Below are 20,325 nucleotides of genomic sequence, written 5' to 3' on the forward strand. Positions count from 1 at the left end.
TAGTATGTTGAGATTTATATATTCAGGCCAGCCTCGGGCTGTATGAGGTTTTCTTTGCTGAACCTAATGATTCTAATCGACAATCATAGCATGGGAATTCCATAGATAAATGGCTATGATCCGTGAGAAGAATAGTTACAAAAAGTGATGGTAATTACCTAGGTAGATGATGAGAGCATGTTGTTGATGAAGAAGGAGTAAGTGAGTGACATGAAAAGGAGAGCCTGGGAGAAACAAAATATGTCCATCGCTCAGCTGGCAACTGGATGGTAAAGTGTGTTGCGGGTGTGGTAGCATTTGTCAGCATAACGTCGTGTCAACACATGGCGATGAGGCAGCAAGTCCTCCATAGCGGATAAACTGTATCCTTAGAATAGAAGCCTTGTCCTAGACGTCGCCTTGAACACCAAGTAACCGAACCACAATGCAACCTTACATTCGAGGCCATCTGACTGCTCCTCACGAACCTGGAGTCTCATAATCATCGACCTTACCGATTTCAACTTCATCACCATTCGCAATATTGGCTGTTGTCGCCTGTTATCAATTACCGCAGAATGACGACTATAGGGGCTGACATGGCTGATACTGGCGCTTCAAAAAATCCACGACCCCCTCGAAAAGGTAGCATGGCGAGCCTTTTCTCAAAGAAACCAAGTTCAGCAAATATCACAACTGAAAAACCAAAGGGCAGCCGTTCAAGCTTTTTTCAGAACTTCAAGCTGAAAACAAACAGCGCGACTTTGCCCGAGGGGAAGGAAAATGAGAGGGCTGCCGCCGAAAAGCCAAATCATCCGGCATACGGAATCCCGGGAGAGGACATTCCCGTCTTCAGCGAGTCCTCAAGGATATCCGCACTAGGAAATCGAATTAGTATTGCCGGCTTAGTTGATCTTGACCAAGAACATAAACCTGGTTGGCAACCGTTGTTCGGCAGCAACGTTGAAGATGAGGTCCCCGATGTTGACGAGGGCCCGAGCGCCTTCGAACCAGAAGTCCCAAAGAATAAGGGAAAGGAAAAGTCTCGTCTCTACACGGACGAAAGTTTGGAAAATAATATTCAGAACTCAGCTGAATCGATAAATAAGCTGCCGGAGGGCTTACCGCATGCCTATCAGATAATAGCTGGTAGAGATGCTCGCAAGTGTCCCCAATACAACTGCTCAAATCTTTACAACGGATTCCCTGTTGGAGAACTGTGGAATGACAAAGGCGATACACTTGTGTACCTTTGTCCCAAAAACATGACAACTCCCCATGGTCCTAGCTTTTTGGTTGACTCGATTATATTGCAATCTACTTCCGACTACTGGGTCACAACATTCTCACCAGTATGGCAAAGTGGCTTTGAAATCGACAAGTTGACATATCCTACTGCCAAATTCGCGCTCTTTTTTGCCGCCGATCGACCAGACGGCAGAAATGAGGAAACAGATCCACTGACTTTACTCAGACACTACATCACGATCAGAAATGTATTCGCCTGCATATTTGATTCGTTTTGTGTTGGGTTGATTGAGGAAGACTCTCCACTTTTGAGCGATCTAGTGGATCGCATGTTGATGTATTTTGATGGATCTGAAGATAGTCTTGGCGAGAAATTGTCCGAGTTCATTAAGAAAAGTGGCCTTTGGGACGTTAGCAATGATCCTGTTAAAGCAGTTGATCTTCTTCATCTTGCTGCTACATACGAAATGGAAGATCTCTATTTGGAGGCGTTCGCTCACAGTGTTGGAATGTAAGTCTTTCCCTGTCTCTAAGAGGAAATCTCGAGACCGTTACTGAATAATATTGTCCATAGGTGGCCTCAAGTTCTTGCCTCTAAGGCTCACGAAGTTCTACCTGAATCTGTTATCACAATTCTGACGTCCCGCCATAAGAGACTGACCAATAAGATTGATGTCTTTTCTCAGAATATGAAAGGGTTCCATTTTAAAGAACTATGGACTGTTAACTCGCCTGCCACAAAACTACCAAGCACAGTCCGGAAAGGATATGAGTCAATGAGAACATTTCTCTACAAATACTATACCACCGCTGGGTTTCCTAAATGGCCACCAAAGGATTTGACGACGCGTTCTGTGGTTTTAAGAATCTACTCAGACTTTTGTGCCTTATATCGGCTACTCGTCGATCGACAATACACATCCTCTGGGGCGTGTGCTTGCTATCCAAGCTTGATCAACTATGTTTTAGCTTTGTATCACATTGATCAAGCTGTATGCAAGCGTGACGTTAGTATGCCATATGGGATTCCGATTTTACCCGGCTACTTCGCCCAGACACTTACCGAAGGAGACCAACTCCGCCGGCCGGAAGCCTATAGAGTTGACATGGAACAAAAACTCAAACCTGAGGAGCTCGATGGTGTACTCGAAAGGATGTATAACCAAGATCAAGTTGCAGATGCGCAATCCGAAACCGCAGAGAGCATCACTACCGCATTTATTGCATTCGAAAAGTCAATGATGAAAGGGAAAACTTATAAAGGGATTGCAGAAATGAGAAAGGGGTTTTGGTTGCTAGTCTATGGAGTGTTAAATGTCATGGCTGAATTAAGTGTGGAAGTTGATGTAGTCTTCAAAGATGAGGTGGATTACCTCCTATGCGCTGACACTAAGGGTGTTTTCAATTGGGCAGGTAAAAGAGTAAAGCAGGATAGCCATCAAAATACAGATTTAGACGACCCAGATTTTGATAGGTGGAGTCTGGCAAGTCACCCTGGCACACAGCCTGGTGCGCAATCACCGCCTGCTGCTGGATCCTCTACAACAGCTGCAACCCCTCAAACAGGCGCTCTGGGGGCTGGAACAAAAGTGCGGGGGAAAAGTCGTGCTGAAATGAGCTATCCATGGGTTCTGGCAGAAACTCCAGGTTGGGCCATTGGAACACGCCAACGAGGAGTATAGAGAACCACTCGTATTGGCTTGTTTCCATCTAGGTCTATCCCTAGAAGGATAGTGCCAAGGTCAAATGTTGATGATGTGTACCTTGCGTTCATTGTTTAAAGCAGAATCTGACAATGGGATTGGAGTGAGCTAGCTAGGGTTCACAGAGATCAGATCAACGACGTTTCTTAAAAAAATGTATGGAATTTTCCGTCTTGTGTCCATGGGACCTGAAATAGAATGACATGGAAAGAATACCGAGCTTTAAAAGAAATATCTTAGTGGTTAGCATCGTGGTAAAAGAGTGTGATAATCTGCAGCAGCTTGCAGAAGTTGAAATATATTCATGTTCTCTCCTAAGCATCTCCACGGGGTTATATCAGCCTGGTTATTCCCGCGTGCCCTTCTCAAGATACAGGAATCAATAGCTGAGATTAAATAAGAAACATAGGAATCCAAAATTAATTACATTGCGACATCCCGCTCCGTAAGTAGGTAGGGCAGTGTGCCGTGTTACATGCAACTGAACTTCGACCAGGGGTACACCTACTTAAACTGTTCTTGTGATTCTCAGCATTGCATTTTCCCCACCGCATTGTGCAACCATTTCGCGGGTGATCGATTAATCATAAATCATTTTTCTGGAATGCAATGCAATGGTGGTTGGTCGACACTGGTGCACCTCGCTAAGGATTGCAAACTGCCAACAACGCTTGATCCTCAACTCCACTTAGGTTTGCGGACTCTGCAGTATGCATGCATATGCATACATATCAACATGAGGGGGCATATTTTCCATGTCATAGCCTCAGAAGATGGCAAATAATTTTTTTGAGGGGTTGATCGCGGTTCACGGAAATTTGGGCTTTTGCAAAGGTTGCGATATGGAGCTCTTCTTGGAGATTCGAATGCATGGTTGCAGCTTCCAGCTGCCCCTCTTAAGTATACTTGATGAGTTTACAGGCTGAGATTCTCAATAACTTTTTGATACAACTGACTAATTGTTTGACTAATTATATTTCAATTGGCGACCAGCGATCGATTGAGACCCCTGGCTGCCCTACATATAAATCTGCAGGTCGAAACTATGCCAGATTTGAAAGAGTTAGTTTAAGTGCAATAGAGTTTACTATAGGGCATATCCTGTAAGTGATAAGAGGATCGTTTCTATCACGAAGAGGATATAGAGGTCTGCAGTTTGACGAAACAAGTTCTAGTTTACCTGTTCTTATGATCATATGAGATGAAAAAGTATCTCAAGTCCATAAGTGCAAATTTGATGTATGCGAGAATCGCAAGTAGATTATTGACGTGGCTGTCAATCTTAGGATCAACTATCGTAGATTCAACTCCACCGATCTAATTATGCCTAACCGAGCTGAGATACTTCACAGCCATATATATGATGAGTGGGGTTGAATTATATTAATAAGTTGTGGAGAATCTCGTTAAAGATTGAAGTATTTATTCCCATCCGATCCGGCCAGAGATCAAGACCAAAGAACTCCTAAGATCACCACACATCAGCATGCTAAAGTCCCCCCTAGGTAGCTCCTTTTCAAACCGCTACTCTGAAACCTACCAAAATTTGGGATTATTCCAGTCCCAGACTTGCCCAGCTCGTCTACCTGTCAATATGATGGGCCACCCAGATGCCAATGTTGAACACCCAAGGGGACAAAACATATCCCCCCTCTCCTGCACCCTCAGCACCGTGTCTGAGGTCACAAATATGGAGGAGCTTAGAAGCTTCACCAACTTGCCAAACCTCGTCGTCGTCAATTTTAATGCACAATGGTGCAACCCTTGCAGATTTATGAGGGATAAGTTTTCAGTCATTGCGAATCAGTACGCCGATCACAGCGTCATCACCGTTCAAGTCGATATCGATAGAGTACCGAGGGCTCATCAAGTCTACGGGGTTAGAACTGTGCCCACATTTCAGTTGTACCGTGGCGGGGTTAGAGTTGGAGAAGTCTTTGGATCGAATGATGGATTGCTTAGAAGTTCTATCTTGCAGAATTTGTAGACTCTCTGTGATATGTCTATAATATTATCTTATTACTCCTGCGGACCGGTTGTCGGTGGCCTTTTCAATTTATATGTGTAGCGAGCTAGGGGGTATGACTAGAGGCCTAGAATTAGTTTGATACGTCATGACATGTGAATTGAGTGACGCGGTCTATTTAGACAAAGAGTGTATGCTAATTATAAACGTTAGAATTCACACCTCATACTTCACTATCTATTATCTTTAGACCTGGGTGTATCTATTACTATTTTTCTTTTCTCTTTATATCCTTTTCCCAATTAACGCCTGCATATTTACTAGTTTGCTTTGTTTAATTACCTCCATTGGTGACATGAGTTATGACATGATACGGATTGATTGCCTAAGTGCTATACTAATGGTATGGTGTAACTGAACATATACGTAAGGTTGTAATTCAAGCACTCCAATTGCCAAAGGAAGAAAGAAGAAGAAAAAGGATGGGACTGTGGTCCGCACTCGACGAAGATGAACCCTCCAAGATACTGACATTAGTTACGTGGTGGCTTGTTGTATTTTGAAAGTAGACGCCACAAATACCGTGCGCCACACACCGCCACAAAGGCCCGACGACCTCAAATACTTTAAGTACCTGGAAGTACCTTGCCGGTAAACCTACTGCGTAGGGGTACTAACAGCTGGCAGGGACGTTTGCCGATTCCCCGACGACGCGACGCGGTTGGTGAACGCTAACCTGATAGCAGCAATCATTGAGAGATAACCGAGAGTGATATTGTATTGTGATCTTTCTCCTGTTCGTTCCGCGACCTCATATGACCATCGATTGGCATTACATCTTCACATGCAATCTCCTGCAACGTTAACATCATCGCTTCAAAACTTCCTCAGATTGTGCCGGCTTTTGATAGTAGGCATCAAAAAACGGGCTGGGTTAACTAAATAACAAAGCCAGTCCTTGTCGTTCGGCCTAAATCTGCATTCGCTTATGCAGGTGCTTCCCTTTATTAACTTGCTTCGTTCTAGTCCAGCCTTCTCCACGCGCGTGTCGTCGTCAAAAGGCTGAACTCGGGCTCACCGCCATCTGCTCGAATCCTAACAACCTCCCTTCCAACGAAAGAATCTCTGGACCTTTTTACAACAATAGGCACTTATAGGGGCCATTGTGCGGCACAATGGCGAATATCCTATCGATCCCATTGGAAGTCCTCTTCCTCATAGTGGGGCATCTCCCAGCTGACGATATCAAGTCGTTGAGGCTAGCCTGCCGCGAGCTCAACGGAAAAGCCGCAGGAGCCTATGAAGAAGCTCTCTTCAAATGCCGGACTTATTTTGCTACCATACCAGACCTCGAAGCACTACTTGAATTGACCCGACATCCAAGCGGCGCTAACCTCCGCCTTAAGCATCTCAAAATCAATGTTGCATCTCCTTACGTTCATATTAAGCCTAATCTGTTACTGAACTCTCTGGGAGATGACGATGAGGAGGAAGAGCTCAGGCCACCCAAGCTCTTCAATAGGACTTGTTTCGCCTTTGACTGCCACAATTTCGAAGGTCTCAAACAAAGCGAGGACCAAGCTTTGATCTTTGCTGCCCTCCAAAATCTACCAAATCTCGAGGTGATTGAATTCATCGACCAGCGGGGCATCCCGTCCGAGAAGGCTCTGGCGAAGCATTACCCTCTTTCAGCATCGCCAGAATACAAAGAGCAGTTCCTTGCTTTCTACAAGGACCACAATGCCCGACAAAGACGAGATAGAATGACAACCTTGCTCTTTTATGTCATGGCAGCCTTAAAACATGCTCCTTGTCGGATCAAAGAGCTCCTCGTTGATGGCCCGCAGCAGAGGTATATGTACACGTCTCTCGGTTGGTTTGATAGCCATAGGAGGCATATCAGCCGCCTCGCTAAGTCCCTCGAGAAACTACGAGTACTTGAGCTGAATTTGTGCTACCCTTGGCCTCCGGAGGATCATCGAGACTTTGACGACTTCGGGCCCATCAAACTTACTGAGGGAGAGCTTCAGTGCCTTCCCGACTTTTTAACGAACACTGTTCCTAATATCGAAAAGCTCAGGCTCAATTTTGCCGAGATTTTGCCGGAACTAAACACGAATAATCTCCATGTTTGGATGCGCCCGGAAGGAAGGAGATACGAACCGACCTTTTTCTTGAAGAAGATGGAAATCAATTTGCCTCGAATCAAAAGGTTCGAGTTTCTGGGTATCCCTTTTGTTCCGGACGAGCTCATTGAAGTTCTTCTGCGCCCTCATAAATCCACTCTTCGGCATTTGACGTTCGAAGACTGTGTTCTCCAAGAAACCCCTCAGTGCTGGTCGACAATATTTTCGCTCCTTAAAGAGGAGTTAACATTGGAGACGTTCTCGTTCCATACTAAAACTGTCCATAGAAGGATATCTCTTGTCGGAAAGATGCCACACATATTCAAAGTTCAAGGCAACATTCGTGACAGCAAACACAAATGTGAAGTGCAACCTTCAGGGAAGAAACCCCTTATCTCTACCACCTACTGGGATGCTCTGGATATGATCATAGACTTTGAGGCAAAGCTACTCGATCCTAATGCTGCTACTACCGACCCACACCATAGGAGTCAAAGCGACTATCCTTTTCTCGGCGACGATTCTAGCAGCTCTGACGGCCCTTCAGAACATGGTGACTGGCCAAATAATGTCTGGGATGACCTTGATGACGATTTCGATGATGCGGATGATGATGGAATGGGTCACATAGGTCACATAGGTCACATCGGTCACATCGGCCACATCGGTCACATCGGCATTAGTTCCATTGCGGGACCTCTCCCGCTACCACTCCCGCCACTCCCTGGAGGGTTAAACGGAATACTTCCTTCGTTCCCAATGCCAGGGGCCCTACCTCGAACATTCCAGAACAATCCACTACCAAGATTCCAGTTTGCGCATACCGATCCAACGGGCCACTTTGTAATGCCTGGTACCGTCCCGCCTACTACCTTCCCTCCCGGATCGGTCGTCGTACAAGACTTTATTGTTCCCGGGACCATGCTTGATACTGCGGCTATGGAGGGGCAACCAGCAACCGTACAAAATATAATTAGACATCTCTTACCGAACGCACTGGATGTGGGCGTCAATCCACCGCCTGGTGCCACTGTTGGAACGTCGAACCCTGCCACATCAGCCGCTGGGGCTACTGCCTTTGGATCATCGACTGCCGCGGCTACTACCGCTGGACCATCAACTGCTGGACCTTCCACTGCTGGACCTTCCACTGCTGGACCTTCCACTGCCGGCCCTCCTACTGCTGGACCATCAGTTACAGGGCACAATATTCTACCAGCTCCAATGGGCTTTCAAACTGCCGCCCAGCTATTCGGACTCCCTAGTAATATCGAAGAAGGACCTGACGATGGCAGACCCTCCTGCCAACAACAATAAAGCATGTTTTCTTAGAAAGATACGAAGAGTGAGCCGCCAAGCTCGAGGAACCCTTACTTCACCATCCTAATTTTATCCTTTTTTAATCGAAATTCATGTCATTATTTTACTTTGCATGGTGGTCGGTTGTAAATACCAGTGTGTTCTATTTTTTTCTTCTTTTGAATGCTGCTATAGCTATTCTTTCCTTCACGAAAACACAATAGCAGAAACATTAAACTCATACGTTTACCGTTTTTATCGTTTCTAACTGATAATTTATTCAATAAATTTATGAAAATTGCATCTTATCCCCAATATAAACTAGTAATATGCTCCGGGCTAAGGGCATCCTGTATGTCCCAGGGGCTTAGTCCGGGAATGTAGACCCCCCCAAGACTTCGAGATAACCATGGGTCATCACCAAGACATCTACACCCTCTGTCCCGGAGAAAGTCGATTACTGATAAGCCATTTTACCACCAACAGCGGTCTAGAAACAAAACGAACACTAGCCCGGCACTTAACGGAACAAGTATAGAAACATACTTGGTATTAGTATTCGATACCAAATGCTGTTGCCTGATGTAAACGAGTACGAAGGTGCAAGAAATATCTAAGATCTAAGACATCCCGCTAGAAGCGAATGCTCAACCGTTGTCTGCATAGCATTACCAGGAAATAGTGCTAAACCGATGTTTCTTTTTTCCACATAAGTTGTAGATCTCCTTGAAAGCTTTCACGTGTCCGGATCTTTCTTGTTTTGTGGTACTTTTCTAACCCGGTTTCTCTACAAGCGTGTTCGAAGTTGACCATCATCATACCTCGCGGAGAAACCACATATCCACAAATATTACAATTATCTAAAACTTTGGAATTCCATGCCGACAGAAGCCCCGTTCAAGAAGCGAGAATTTGCATTGCATCAATGGACCTTGCATTATTCGACAATATATATACGTATACCCGGGATAATCAGATCTACTAGCTACCATGTATATGTCCCAGCTCTCCCCCCACGTTGTTGGTTTTATTGGGTTGTGCTGGGATCTTGAATACCCGCCAGATCAGATCAGCCCCATATACGTATATTATTTATATGCGAATGTCAGCCTAGAAATAAAAATATCAGGACCAAAAACTTTGGCCGACATCGACGATTCGCTTCTTTTTTTAAAAAAAAATAAATAAAAGTACTGGGAGTGTAGCGTCGGGTCTGCATATTTGAAGGTGTTCAATGCATCAAAGTACCCACGGGTTTGATTGTCTTTCAAGAATCTATCATGATGACATCTCGATTTTTTAATAGACCAATTATAAAGGCTAGACTTTGCACGCTGTAAGAAAAGTGCATTAATGACATAAAGCCTCAATATGATTTGTACAAGATGTTCTTAGCTAAATACGTATGCGGCTTCAAATGGGGTGAAGAAACACCTAGGTATACCGGTAGCTATGGAGTCAATGCATGTCCAAAGCTACTATGCTATATGTCCTTAGAGCTTCAAAAATCCAGCCATCTCAACTAGTAGCTTACCACCTTCCAAAGAAGACATATCGCCCCTAGTCTGTCACGGTTTATAGTACCTGAACTAGCCACTAGCCTCGAAACCCTTATCTTTTCATCTAAGAACCTTAAACCCAACGCATGTCAAGCCCAAGAATTCCCAGGAACTCGAACTAATTCCCAAGATTTCTTTACAATTCTTTATACTCCATCGGAAAGGAAAGAAAAGGAAAGAAGACTCCACTTCCAAGACTTCCCATGGCAAAGACGTGCATCAAAACCAAAGAATCTTGGAAATTCAAGCTTCTTCCGGAAGGCGCTTTATCGTTGAAAGATGGGTGCCACATCCGAAAGTACAGGGACCTAATTTGTCCGTTGCATTTGTATGTACTTACTTATTTCTACGTCGCGCACACCGCCAACCGATTGGACCTGGTTTCATCCAGCAGCTGCAGTTTAAAAACCCATATTTTTGCCATGCGAAAAAAAAAAGAAAGAAAGAAAGAAAGACATAAGTACTTCTACACTGTATACTGTTTTTCAAGCCTTTGTGGGGAAGGTAATGGGTTTACTAGGGAGTAAGATTTTCTTTTAGGCAGTCGTCAGATGTTATGCATTGTTACGACATCTTGTATGGCGAACGAGGGGCCATTTTCTAAACGTCGGCGCCTGCCGAAGCCAGTTTGATATCCCCGGGTTTGTGTTTTGTGCTACCGGGATGATATTCGGGGTTGATTCTGTATTCGGGGCTCTGTGCGACCTGGGTCGAAAATACAACAGTGCAGCGTGTTGCTGTGTATTTGGTATTTATTACAGTGCACTTTCTTCAAATTCGAAGGTGGCTGCTAATTAAAGCAGTTATCGAGAATACGACAAGTCCTTCTTTAGAAATTAAAAATTTGGTCATTTGTTAGTCTGGTTTTAGACGGGCGGCCGAGTCATTTATATAAAATAGTTGTATCTAACCCTGTACATAGATGCCATACTGAGGCGCTTTTAATCCTAACTAGCCATACGACATGATTATCGATCATGAAAATGTACATTCCAAGGCTCTTTCTTAAAGAAAAAAGGATTAAAGAATTAAAAGTTCTTTTTGAGCCCATTCGAGATTCAACGAGTACACACGGATGGTAGAGTTGTAAAGCTAGAGGCGCTTCGATTCGTTTCTAGTACATATTCGGGTCATAGCTCCGGTATAATCATTATTGCATTGGTATAGATAACACAACGTAGCTGATATTGGATATGCATACTAGTTTGGGCCATCGATTGGGGTATATCTGGTTTCTTAGCTAGATACACTGAAGCGTTGGGATACCAGTCAAGGAAACAAGAAACCCAAAGCTTACTAAGATCGAACAATTTGAGATTGGGGCGTTTTTATAGTTCTAGGGGTAGTAAATCAATGGGTGCATACGTTGCATTTTATACAAAGTTAACTATCCTCCCATGGCCAAGAGAAGTTCGATGTCCCTAGTGGGTGTGCAAGATAGACTTACTATGCGGTGCTTCTAAACGTTGCTCTAAGATTAATATTCACTAGTCGGACTTGAAAACCATAAATACTGTAGTATTATTGTAAGGGTTATTTATCTCTAGACATCTTTTCTTAAAGTTGAAATTTAAAAGCCTAATATTAATTATATTAGGGTCGACGGTCTAGCCTATCATTATTGCACCTACAACCCTTTAGAGTGGTCTCGTACCTAGACGTCAGAAAAGGCCGAGTCATTATTAGGTGTATTTTATTCCCTAATCATTATTATATTAGTGAACATCAAATGGTAATTATCATTTAAACTATGTCAATTCAAGGCCATTAATTGTATAACTTTGCATCCTTTTCTGACCTGACTTGATCGGTAGCCGATCTCGAATAACAGCTATTATTGATGTGATCAAGCATCCTTTAGAAAAACTATTTCCATGGGATCTTTGTGTTTATCTTTTAAATTTAGAGGCATATTATTTTAGATGGTAATTATAAGGGTCTTTTAGATGATGAGGGTTTAAGACCATTTTTAGCATGATTTTATTACAGCTTGCTGCTGTTAAATATAGGTATGTGTTTGAAAAATTGTTGTTCTTTCTTCTGTTCTGACCATTCCTAAGGTCCCCGTCAAGGGCGAGTATGGCTAAGTATGTATATACCTTCAAATGAAAGGAGGGATGCAAAGTAAGTAGTTAGCCCTCGGCCACCCGTCTAAACTAGACTAAGTAGTTAGTAAACAACTAGACTAGGATCTAGTGTATATATTTGCTAGTAAAGTAGTAATGGTTTCGCGTGTCATGGATAGTGCATGTGCCTGAAAGGTCAGTATAATATACCCAACTAGCTTTAGTTAGCCCCAGAAGTGAGCGAGGTCTGGCATTGCCTTAGATAAGCTGTATATGCGTATACTATATGTGTACACAAGACGCGTGTACATTTTTTTAATTCAAAACATTAAACTTAAATATTAAATAGAAGTGTTTACTGAGATCAGTCGACTGCTGCCCATGTGCAACGTAGAACCGAGGCCCTCTTCTGGTATGCATATTGCGTCCACTATAACACAAGGTTGGAATCCCACGTGGGCGACCGAGTTTAATGCTAACTAATGGTATACCTAACATACAGTTGGAAGGCATATATCAGTATCGGCATCGGCATTGCATTGTGATAAGAGCCGAGAGTCCATCCAAGGCCTTGGGACTGGCAGAAGATGCTGACCTCCTCGTTCAGGGTAGTAGAACTATCCACAGTAGAGAACTTGGCTCCTTGAAAACTTTATTCCAATCTTCTTATCGTACCGAAATACCGGCTCCCGCCTTTGTAGAACATGAAAATGTACTTGATAGCATAGCGTCGATATGGAATACAATATATCTGTGGCTGTGTTTCTGGCAGTATCCCCGGGGGCCTCCCCTGTGCGGTGTAAATTAGTGATACCGAACGGGAAGGAAGTTGTGTCTGTTCGGGTGAAACCTTCACGATCCAACCAATCGCTTCGATTTCTCCAGGCACGCTAGCCCCTGTTAGTGCCGATGCAGCTCTGGGTCCACAAGCAAGGGGCTCCATGCACGCAGGCAGTCATTCATGCAAGGTCACAAACCGGTCCAAACCTGGATCGCACTCTGCAGGGCCATCCAAAACCACATCTTTTCGGCGTCACAGCGAGGCAGAGCTTCCTTCCTGTCTCATCTCAAGCGCAGCGCCGAAGAAATATTCGACCTTCCTCTGATAACGGACTTGTTCCACGGAGTGGGCTTCTAGCGTGGAGCCTGCATGTCCTTCCATTTTGCTTCCAACCTACGCGTGGAACATCAGTCGACTGTGGGATCGATATTTGCATGCAAGGAGCAGGCTGTCTCAAGTTTCGGGTTCCAGCGCCGGGCTGTAGTGCTGGCAGGCTGGCAGGCTAGTCGATCTGGAAGTCGTCACTAAGTACTTACTCGATTTGAACAGAGTGACTGCGATTGCAGATAATCACAGTATATATAAGACGGCCGTCTGCCCTTCAAACTCCTCCAGACTTTCTGTTGGCCAGCGACTCCGAGACCTCCTTCGGCGCCCCAGCGAAAACTCCATACAAACACACACTCGTTGACGTTCTCGATATATACACATATACCTTTGACAAGATGTTAAGATCTCTTGTTCTCGGGCTCGGACTTTCGTCCGCTGCTCTTGCCTGCGACGGCTGCACCGGAACCGGCGATGTGGAGATGGTTCGACGTGCCCGACTTATCCAGCCGCGTATGCAGCCAGATGCCATTCCGGCAATCAACGGTCCCAAAGGACCTTTGCCATGGGGTCAACTTACCTTTGCGCATACGTCCGATACACACGGTTGGCTTATGGGACATGTTAAGGAAGAGAACTATGGCGCAGATTGGGGTGATTATGTCAGCTTCATCAGACATATGAGGTATAAGGCTAGGAAATTGGGGGTTGACTTCCTTGTCGTGGATTCCGGTGATTTGCACGATGGTGCTGGTCTCTCGGACGCCACTGCCAAGCTAGGCGGTGTGAACGGGGAAGTCAGCTTGCCCATTTTCCAGAATTTGGACTATGACCTTCTCACGATCGGTAAGTTGACATCTTAGCTCGCAAGGGCACGCATTTGTATGTATTTGAATTTTGAAGCTGATAGAGTGGTCTTTTAGGTAACCACGAGCTATACGTCGCTGATGTCGCCTTCGATGTCTTCGAGAACTTTGCTAAGTTCTACCGATCGAGATATTTGACTAGCAATGTTCAGATCATGGATCCCAAGGATGGAAAGTTCAAGTACATTGGCCGCACGCACAAGTACTTCACCACCTACTTCGGTGTCCGTATCATGGCATTTGGTGTCCTCTTTGACTTCACCAGCAATGCCAATAACTCCAAGATCATCAAGGCTAAGGACATGGTTCAGCAACAATGGTTCCTTGATGCCATTAACACCCCTGAGCCAGTCGACCTATTCTTGGTCCTTGGACATAACTCGGTCCGCAGCTCCACTTCGACCTTCCCAGTTATCCGTGAGGCTATCAGGAAAGTTCGCCCCGATACTCCCATTCAGTTCTTCGGTGGACACAGCCATACCCGTGACTTCAAGGTCTATGATAACTCCAGCACTGCTCTTGAGCCTGGTCGTTATTGTGAGACTGTTGGTTGGTTCGCCATGTCCGGTATCGAAGCCGGAACTGGCAAGCACAAGCCCGCCGGTGTCCCAACTCCTAGTCGTCCAGCTGTCAACGGCACTACCTCTTATCTTTCGTACGCTCGTCGTTATATTGACTGGAACCGTCTCTCCTTTGAATATCACTCTGACAACGTCCGCACTTTTGATACTCCTCGTGGTGAATCTGTCACCGATGAAATCTGGGATGAACGCCACCGTCTCAATCTTACCAACCTCTACGGCTGTGCTCCACAAACTTACTGCCTGTCGTGCGCTCCCCAGACCAGCGAGCTTAGCATCTACCCTCTTGTCCAAAAGGCCCTTTCCGCTGTTATCGTCAACGAGGAACGTAAAGATATCCCCCGTATGGTTTTCGTCAACACTGGTGGTTTCCGTTTCGATCTCCTCAAGGGACCTTTCACCTATGACGACAGCTTCATCGTTGCTCCTTTCACCAATGCCTTCCAATACATCCCTAATGTCCCATACGCTGCTGCAGCCAAGCTCCTTGACCTCCTCAACAACGGTGCTCCACAGAAGCGCGATATGGATCGCAAGCACCGCTCTTTCATCCCTAGCTCCGTTGATGCCTGCCCACTTGATGGTGCCCAATTCAACTCCGGCCTCGTCAAGCGTAAGACCATCATCCGTCGCCAAGAAATCGTCACCCCAGGTTACGTTACCAAGGACGACTTTGGTATCGATGGTGATGATACTCCTCACTCCGCCATCCCATTCTTTCGTACCACGAATGATATCATGGCTAAAGGTGGTTTCCCGACTGATGGCAGCACGCCAGAGACGGTTGATGTTGTTTTCTACGACTTCATCAGGAACTACGTTTTGACCGCCTTAGCGAAGGCTGGTGAGAACTACACTACTGCCGATGTGGAGTATTATATGCCACCTACCTTTACATCAAATGACTTCTTGCCAGAGTATGCGAAGCGATTCTGGTCTAAGGATTGTTAAGAGTTTAATGAAGACGTTAGCGTTTGAGTGTTCTTCTTGCATGTTTGGGATGGGTTTAGAAGGCGTTCGTCCTGAAGAGTGGAATTCCAGGATGACCTTTTCGAGTAGTTTGTAATTTGATAGTTCTCACGAGCCTAGTGGTTCGTTTCTTGTATCATAGCCTTTTTATTATCAACTTTTGTTGTCGACGAACTCGAATGAAATTCTATTTGAAAGGATATGATTGTCAATTGCGTCTAAGAAGAATAGATATGCCGTGGGCATGGTTTGTCTAAGCTATTACAACAAAATGCGTTAATTCAAGAATACTGAACTAAAAGAGAACCCAGCCGTTTCCCACCCAGCATGCATGAACACCGAAATAGCATAAAATATGCATCATAACCGATAAAATGGTAGGAATAAACGTTATATAAGCCGGCCCCGGCCTACACCGCATATGATCTTCAATATTGATTCGCATATTTCGTCGGGACAACAACCTACATCGGCCTCGCAAGGTCCTCATAATCCATCCCATTTTCACCCCAAGTCGCCTCCATTTCTTCACGAGTCTTAGTCTTCTTCTTCTTCTGCGCAATTCGTTGTTTCTCGAAGTATACGTAGGCGGCATAGAAGGTGCGGTTACCACAGCCACCGGTTTTTCCTGTTGCAGACATGAACCGTTGGAATGAGTTTGGTGCTATTGCATGATCTGGTTTTGAGGTGCAAGCGGCGAAGGCTCGGAGCAGAGAAGCTTTGGTGTGGGTTGCGGACGTGAGGGCTCCTGTGATCTTACGACGGATGACGTCGCAGGTGTCGAAGACTGGGACGGAGTCGTCTTCTTCGCCCTCGAGTGTGACGGAGGTGACGAAGTCAGGGAGGGCGCCCCTAACGGGCTTTGACGGCTTTGGAGCAGGTTCCTTGGGTGCTTTGGGTGCTTTGGGCTCTTTGGGCTCTTTTGTGGCCTTTGTGGCCTTTGTGGATTTCTTTGCAGGAGCTGTGGCTGGGGCTTCGGTTTCTTCGGTTTCTTCGACTTCTTCGGTTTCTTCGATCTCGACGACTGTAACCTTCGCCTTCGCTTTGGATTTTGCGGCTTTCTTTGCTGGTTTTGCGGGCTCTACGGGTTCCTCTTGCTCCTCTTGCTCCTCTTCTTCTACTTGGGCTGGAGCCGGGGCTGCTGCTTTTGCTTTCGGTGTTGCTTTCTTCGCGGCCGGTTTCTTTGCCTTGGGTTTACTTGCCTCAGGTTCGGCGACAGGTTCCGGAACTGATTCTGTTTCAACTGGAGCGACCTTTGCGGCCTTGGATGTAGATTTCGGCGTGGCCTTCTTTGCGGTGGCCTTCTTTGACTTTGTGAGAGCAACTGTCTCGACGACTGGTTCCTCTGAAGCAACTTCCGGCTCGACCGGGATAGCCTTTGCAGCTTTCGAAGCTCCCTTTGGAGTAGCTTTCTTTGCGGCTGGCTTTCTGCCCTTTTTCGCTGGAGCGGTGACCTCTTCGGGCATCGGTTCGGGTTCGGCAGGAGTGGGTTCCGGAACAGCCACTGGCTCAGCAGCTGTAGCTTCCACGGCATTGGCTTTGGCTTTGGGAGTGGCCTTTTTTGTGGCGGTTTTCCTTGTAGTAGTCTTCTTCGCAGCCTTCTTTGCTGGTGCTTCAACTGGTACTACAGCCTCCTCAGGGGCTTCTTCCTCTTCCTCTTCCTCAACCTCCTCCAGAGACTCGGTTTCCGGTACCACTTCCTCTTCTTCTTCGTCCTCTTCAACAATATTCTTGTCAGCCACGGAGAAATTAATAGGGGCGACGGGTCTCAGGGGATCCTCGACGTATTTCCCGGTTCCAAAGGCGGTCCATTTAATCGGCCAGGGGCTATTGGAGATATCACCTAGCGGAGCATTCTGCGTTATCTTTGCGCGCTTTGCGTCGTTGACGGCTGGATTTGGAACTACGAGCTCTGCTGTTTGCCGGGACCGGTTTTCGAGGTTGGCTTCTGTGGATTTACGTTTTGGTGGCATTGTTATTTGTCCGAATGGGGTGTGGAAGCCGGTGATATGGGAATATCAAGAAGTGAGTGGTTGAGAGATGTGTTGGAATTGTTGTATTTTAGATAGGTGAATGAACTCGAGTACTCGATGAAACTTGATCGAGCTTGAGTAGCTTCAAGATGATATTTTTGGGACGAATATATCAAGGGGGGGATTAAATCAAGCGATAAGGATCATATGCAGAAGGAAGCGAATAAATTAGATTTTCTGGAGCGAGGGGGGTGTGGTTCCGAGCCAACTTTTATAATCTCCCACTTTGGCACACGTGGAGACGTGGAAATTTAATGTTTCCCTTCAAGACCGCGTTTTGATTGTATGTAAACAAAAATCAATGGGCTCGAAAAAAGTGATGCTAAAGCTAAGCTAGCGAACTGGAATGGGATCCGAGAGACCGGGATATGAGTGTATCAAATTTTGGTAACTGTATTTTATTCTGAATGAGGATTTGAATGCGGCATGTTATGACTCTTGGGCATGCATGGGGCTGTGCGGAGCTCGAAGTTTCGATATCGCGATGCGATGCAGTACCCACTTGTACCTAAAGTACCTATCTGATATCCGACGTAAGACTACCACAGACACGATTGGCTTGAGGAGTTCTGATAAATTCGTCGACAGTAGAGACGTTCTTTAAGCTTTTCACCTTAGATATTTTTTCTTAATTTTTAGACTTCAGCGTATTTCTTGATCTTCAATTTAGATAGATATTCTTATTTGAACGCGTGGACCGAACCACAGGCGCAAGCTGCTTTGCTTAGCCTCAATTCCAGGGGAAGTAAGGAAGGAAGGAAAGAAACCTCGCTTGTTGACCAACTTAGGCAAGCCTCTGTGTTATGCAACCCAGATCCTTGCTTGGAGCTATGAAGCTACGGAGGAACCTTACAGCTGCACAGGCAATCGTGCCTGCGATGTACCTTGTCAGCATATTTTCAGTATTATAGATTATAACACCCGCTGGGTGGATGTTAGTCTCAAATACAGACATCTCCACATTTGATATCATTACCTTTTGTAGCTCGACCACAGGCGGAGACCGAAATTCAGGGCCGCACAACATTATGGCTTCACTACATTCTCTACCGATTGAGTTGGTTCAGGAGATTGCAAATAAGCTGGATGAAGACGAAATACTTGCTCTTCGCCTTGCATGCAAAGACCTCGATTCTAAGACGCATGAAGCTCATTTGGAATCCAAATACCGAACGCGGCGAGTGTTCTTTGTCCCCGCCGGTCTCGATAATCTGTTAAAGATATCACGACACCCTTCTGGAGTCAATAAAAGGGTGAAGGAGATCATCTTTTTCGGAACTTCCCCATATTATTGTATATCAGACCCAGACCCTCTGCTACCTGGCCAGATACCTAGATCGGAATCGGCTAGTATCGTTTTATCCAGATTGGACTCCGCTTCACAGCTTGACTTCGCGGAGCTCCAGGAGATCGATCGTCAAGATTCCGGAGAAGATACGAGTATGCTTGCTCTCGCATTTACGAATCTTCCTGAGCTTCGATCAATAAGGTTCCATTCGCACCCTTGCTATGAACATCCAAACCTCACTCGCTCCGAATTCAATTTATTCTACCCGACTGTACTCGGACTGAATTCGAAACCTGGAACCCATATCCCCACAGGTTTCACGGATGTAGCAAATACTATACTTAGACGCCACTGGGGCCTCAAAAACAGTTGGTCCAAGTTTATGGCAGCCGTAGTGACAGCCGGTCTCAAGAATATCACCCGGATTCAGAATACACACTTTTGGAATGAAAAGGGCCACGAAATCCCTCTAAACGACTTTCTCCCCTCGCAACCCCGCCGCCTCGCCCGACTACGGACGCTATTTGCGAATTTGAAGGTTCTCGAAATAGTTCTAAGGACTTATAGTCGTAGTAACGTTTCTGTTATGAAACGTGTTCAGCCCTGGCTTGAAGCCATAGGCGCAATGCTCGAGGTCCTCGACCTTAGGCTAATCAGAATATCCTTCGGTGGACCTACAATCTATGCGATGAATGTATTCGCTCTGCCAATGCTCTCTTTCCTCAAGATGGTTACACTCGAGAATTTCAATTTCGATCTGGAGAACTTTAAGCAAGTTTTAATCAATTGCAAGGATACTCTTGTTAGCCTGAAGATCACCAAGTGTAAATTTTATAACAATAAAGAGGGCTGGTTCGTTGTCCTTCAGCTTCTTAAACGAGAGGTCAGAAGCTTGAAGTTTTTTCAATTGAGAGGTCAGTCTGAAGCATGGTATGAAACTGATATGGAACCCCCTGATTACGTCTTGCCAGACCTCCTCTCCGTCGAGGGCTGTTGGGCTTGTGAGAGTACGGTGTGTTTGGTCGGGCTCGACTTCGCCGATGCTCACACTGTTGTTATTTCTAAGCAGATAAGTAAGGAACTTGATACTCATAGGCATCATGATGACTTTTGGGATTCGATAACCAACGGCGAATGGAAGTCAGAAGTCCGCGTGGCTACCACGAGACGTTAAGTATAGGGTAGCGTGAAGCTGTTGCCCGCCATTGGTCCCTGAAGTTTCTTTTGAAAATTGCTTATGAGATCCTAATATATCTTGGATATCTACATCCTCGTCCAGCCAGCCCCTAGATATATATAATGTACATGTATAACAAAGGTGGTATTCCGACAAACCATTGCATATTTGCAATCTCATGCTTCAATCCTCAGACCCCTAGCTAGAACCTGTTGTTGAAGAGTATCCTAATTCCGCTTTTGTTATATTATATATAATGGACCCAGGGTAAAGGTTTAAATGGGGGCAGAGAAAGTACTTAGGTTGAGTTTCTCGCGAGGTTCTGCAGCTAGCTGCAATTAATTCTGTTGATATCAA

The 20,325-nt window shown here is 45.5% G+C and overlaps 6 protein-coding genes across 6 annotated transcripts; 5 read left to right on the forward strand and 1 right to left on the reverse strand.

The window, feature by feature from the left end:
• Positions 1-557: 557 nt before the first annotated feature.
• Positions 558-2,909, forward strand: AOL_s00079g365 (uncharacterized protein; the record flags this gene model as incomplete). The annotated part of the gene is made up of 2 exons (XM_011124240.1): positions 558-1,738; positions 1,802-2,909. 2 exons carry the CDS (start codon positions 558-560, stop codon positions 2,907-2,909), a joined length of 2,289 nt encoding a protein of 762 aa, XP_011122542.1.
• Positions 2,910-4,416: 1,507 nt separating this feature from the next.
• Positions 4,417-4,917, forward strand: AOL_s00079g366 (uncharacterized protein; the record flags this gene model as incomplete). The annotated part of the gene is made up of 1 exon (XM_011124241.1): positions 4,417-4,917. One exon carries the CDS (start codon positions 4,417-4,419, stop codon positions 4,915-4,917), a length of 501 nt encoding a protein of 166 aa, XP_011122543.1.
• Positions 4,918-6,071: 1,154 nt separating this feature from the next.
• AOL_s00079g367 (uncharacterized protein) lies at positions 6,072-8,339 on the forward strand (the record flags this gene model as incomplete). The annotated part of the gene is made up of 1 exon (XM_011124242.1): positions 6,072-8,339. One exon carries the CDS (start codon positions 6,072-6,074, stop codon positions 8,337-8,339), a length of 2,268 nt encoding a protein of 755 aa, XP_011122544.1.
• Positions 8,340-13,452: 5,113 nt separating this feature from the next.
• Positions 13,453-15,452, forward strand: AOL_s00079g368 (uncharacterized protein; the record flags this gene model as incomplete). The annotated part of the gene is made up of 2 exons (XM_011124243.1): positions 13,453-13,900; positions 13,978-15,452. 2 exons carry the CDS (start codon positions 13,453-13,455, stop codon positions 15,450-15,452), a joined length of 1,923 nt encoding a protein of 640 aa, XP_011122545.1.
• Positions 15,453-15,934: 482 nt separating this feature from the next.
• Positions 15,935-17,443, reverse strand: AOL_s00079g369 (uncharacterized protein; the record flags this gene model as incomplete). Its single annotated transcript, XM_011124244.1, has 1 exon — positions 15,935-17,443. One exon carries the CDS (start codon positions 17,441-17,443, stop codon positions 15,935-15,937), a length of 1,509 nt encoding a protein of 502 aa, XP_011122546.1.
• A 1,088-nt stretch (positions 17,444-18,531) lies between these two features.
• AOL_s00079g370 (uncharacterized protein) lies at positions 18,532-19,965 on the forward strand (the record flags this gene model as incomplete). The annotated part of the gene is made up of 1 exon (XM_011124245.1): positions 18,532-19,965. The coding sequence occupies one exon, from the start codon at positions 18,532-18,534 to the stop codon at positions 19,963-19,965; it is 1,434 nt and encodes a 477-aa protein (XP_011122547.1).
• Positions 19,966-20,325: the final 360 nt, after the last annotated feature.

This window comes from Orbilia oligospora (genome assembly GCF_000225545.1).
Source record: "Orbilia oligospora ATCC 24927 unplaced genomic scaffold scaffold00079, whole genome shotgun sequence".
NCBI lineage: Eukaryota > Fungi > Ascomycota > Orbiliomycetes > Orbiliales > Orbiliaceae > Orbilia > Orbilia oligospora.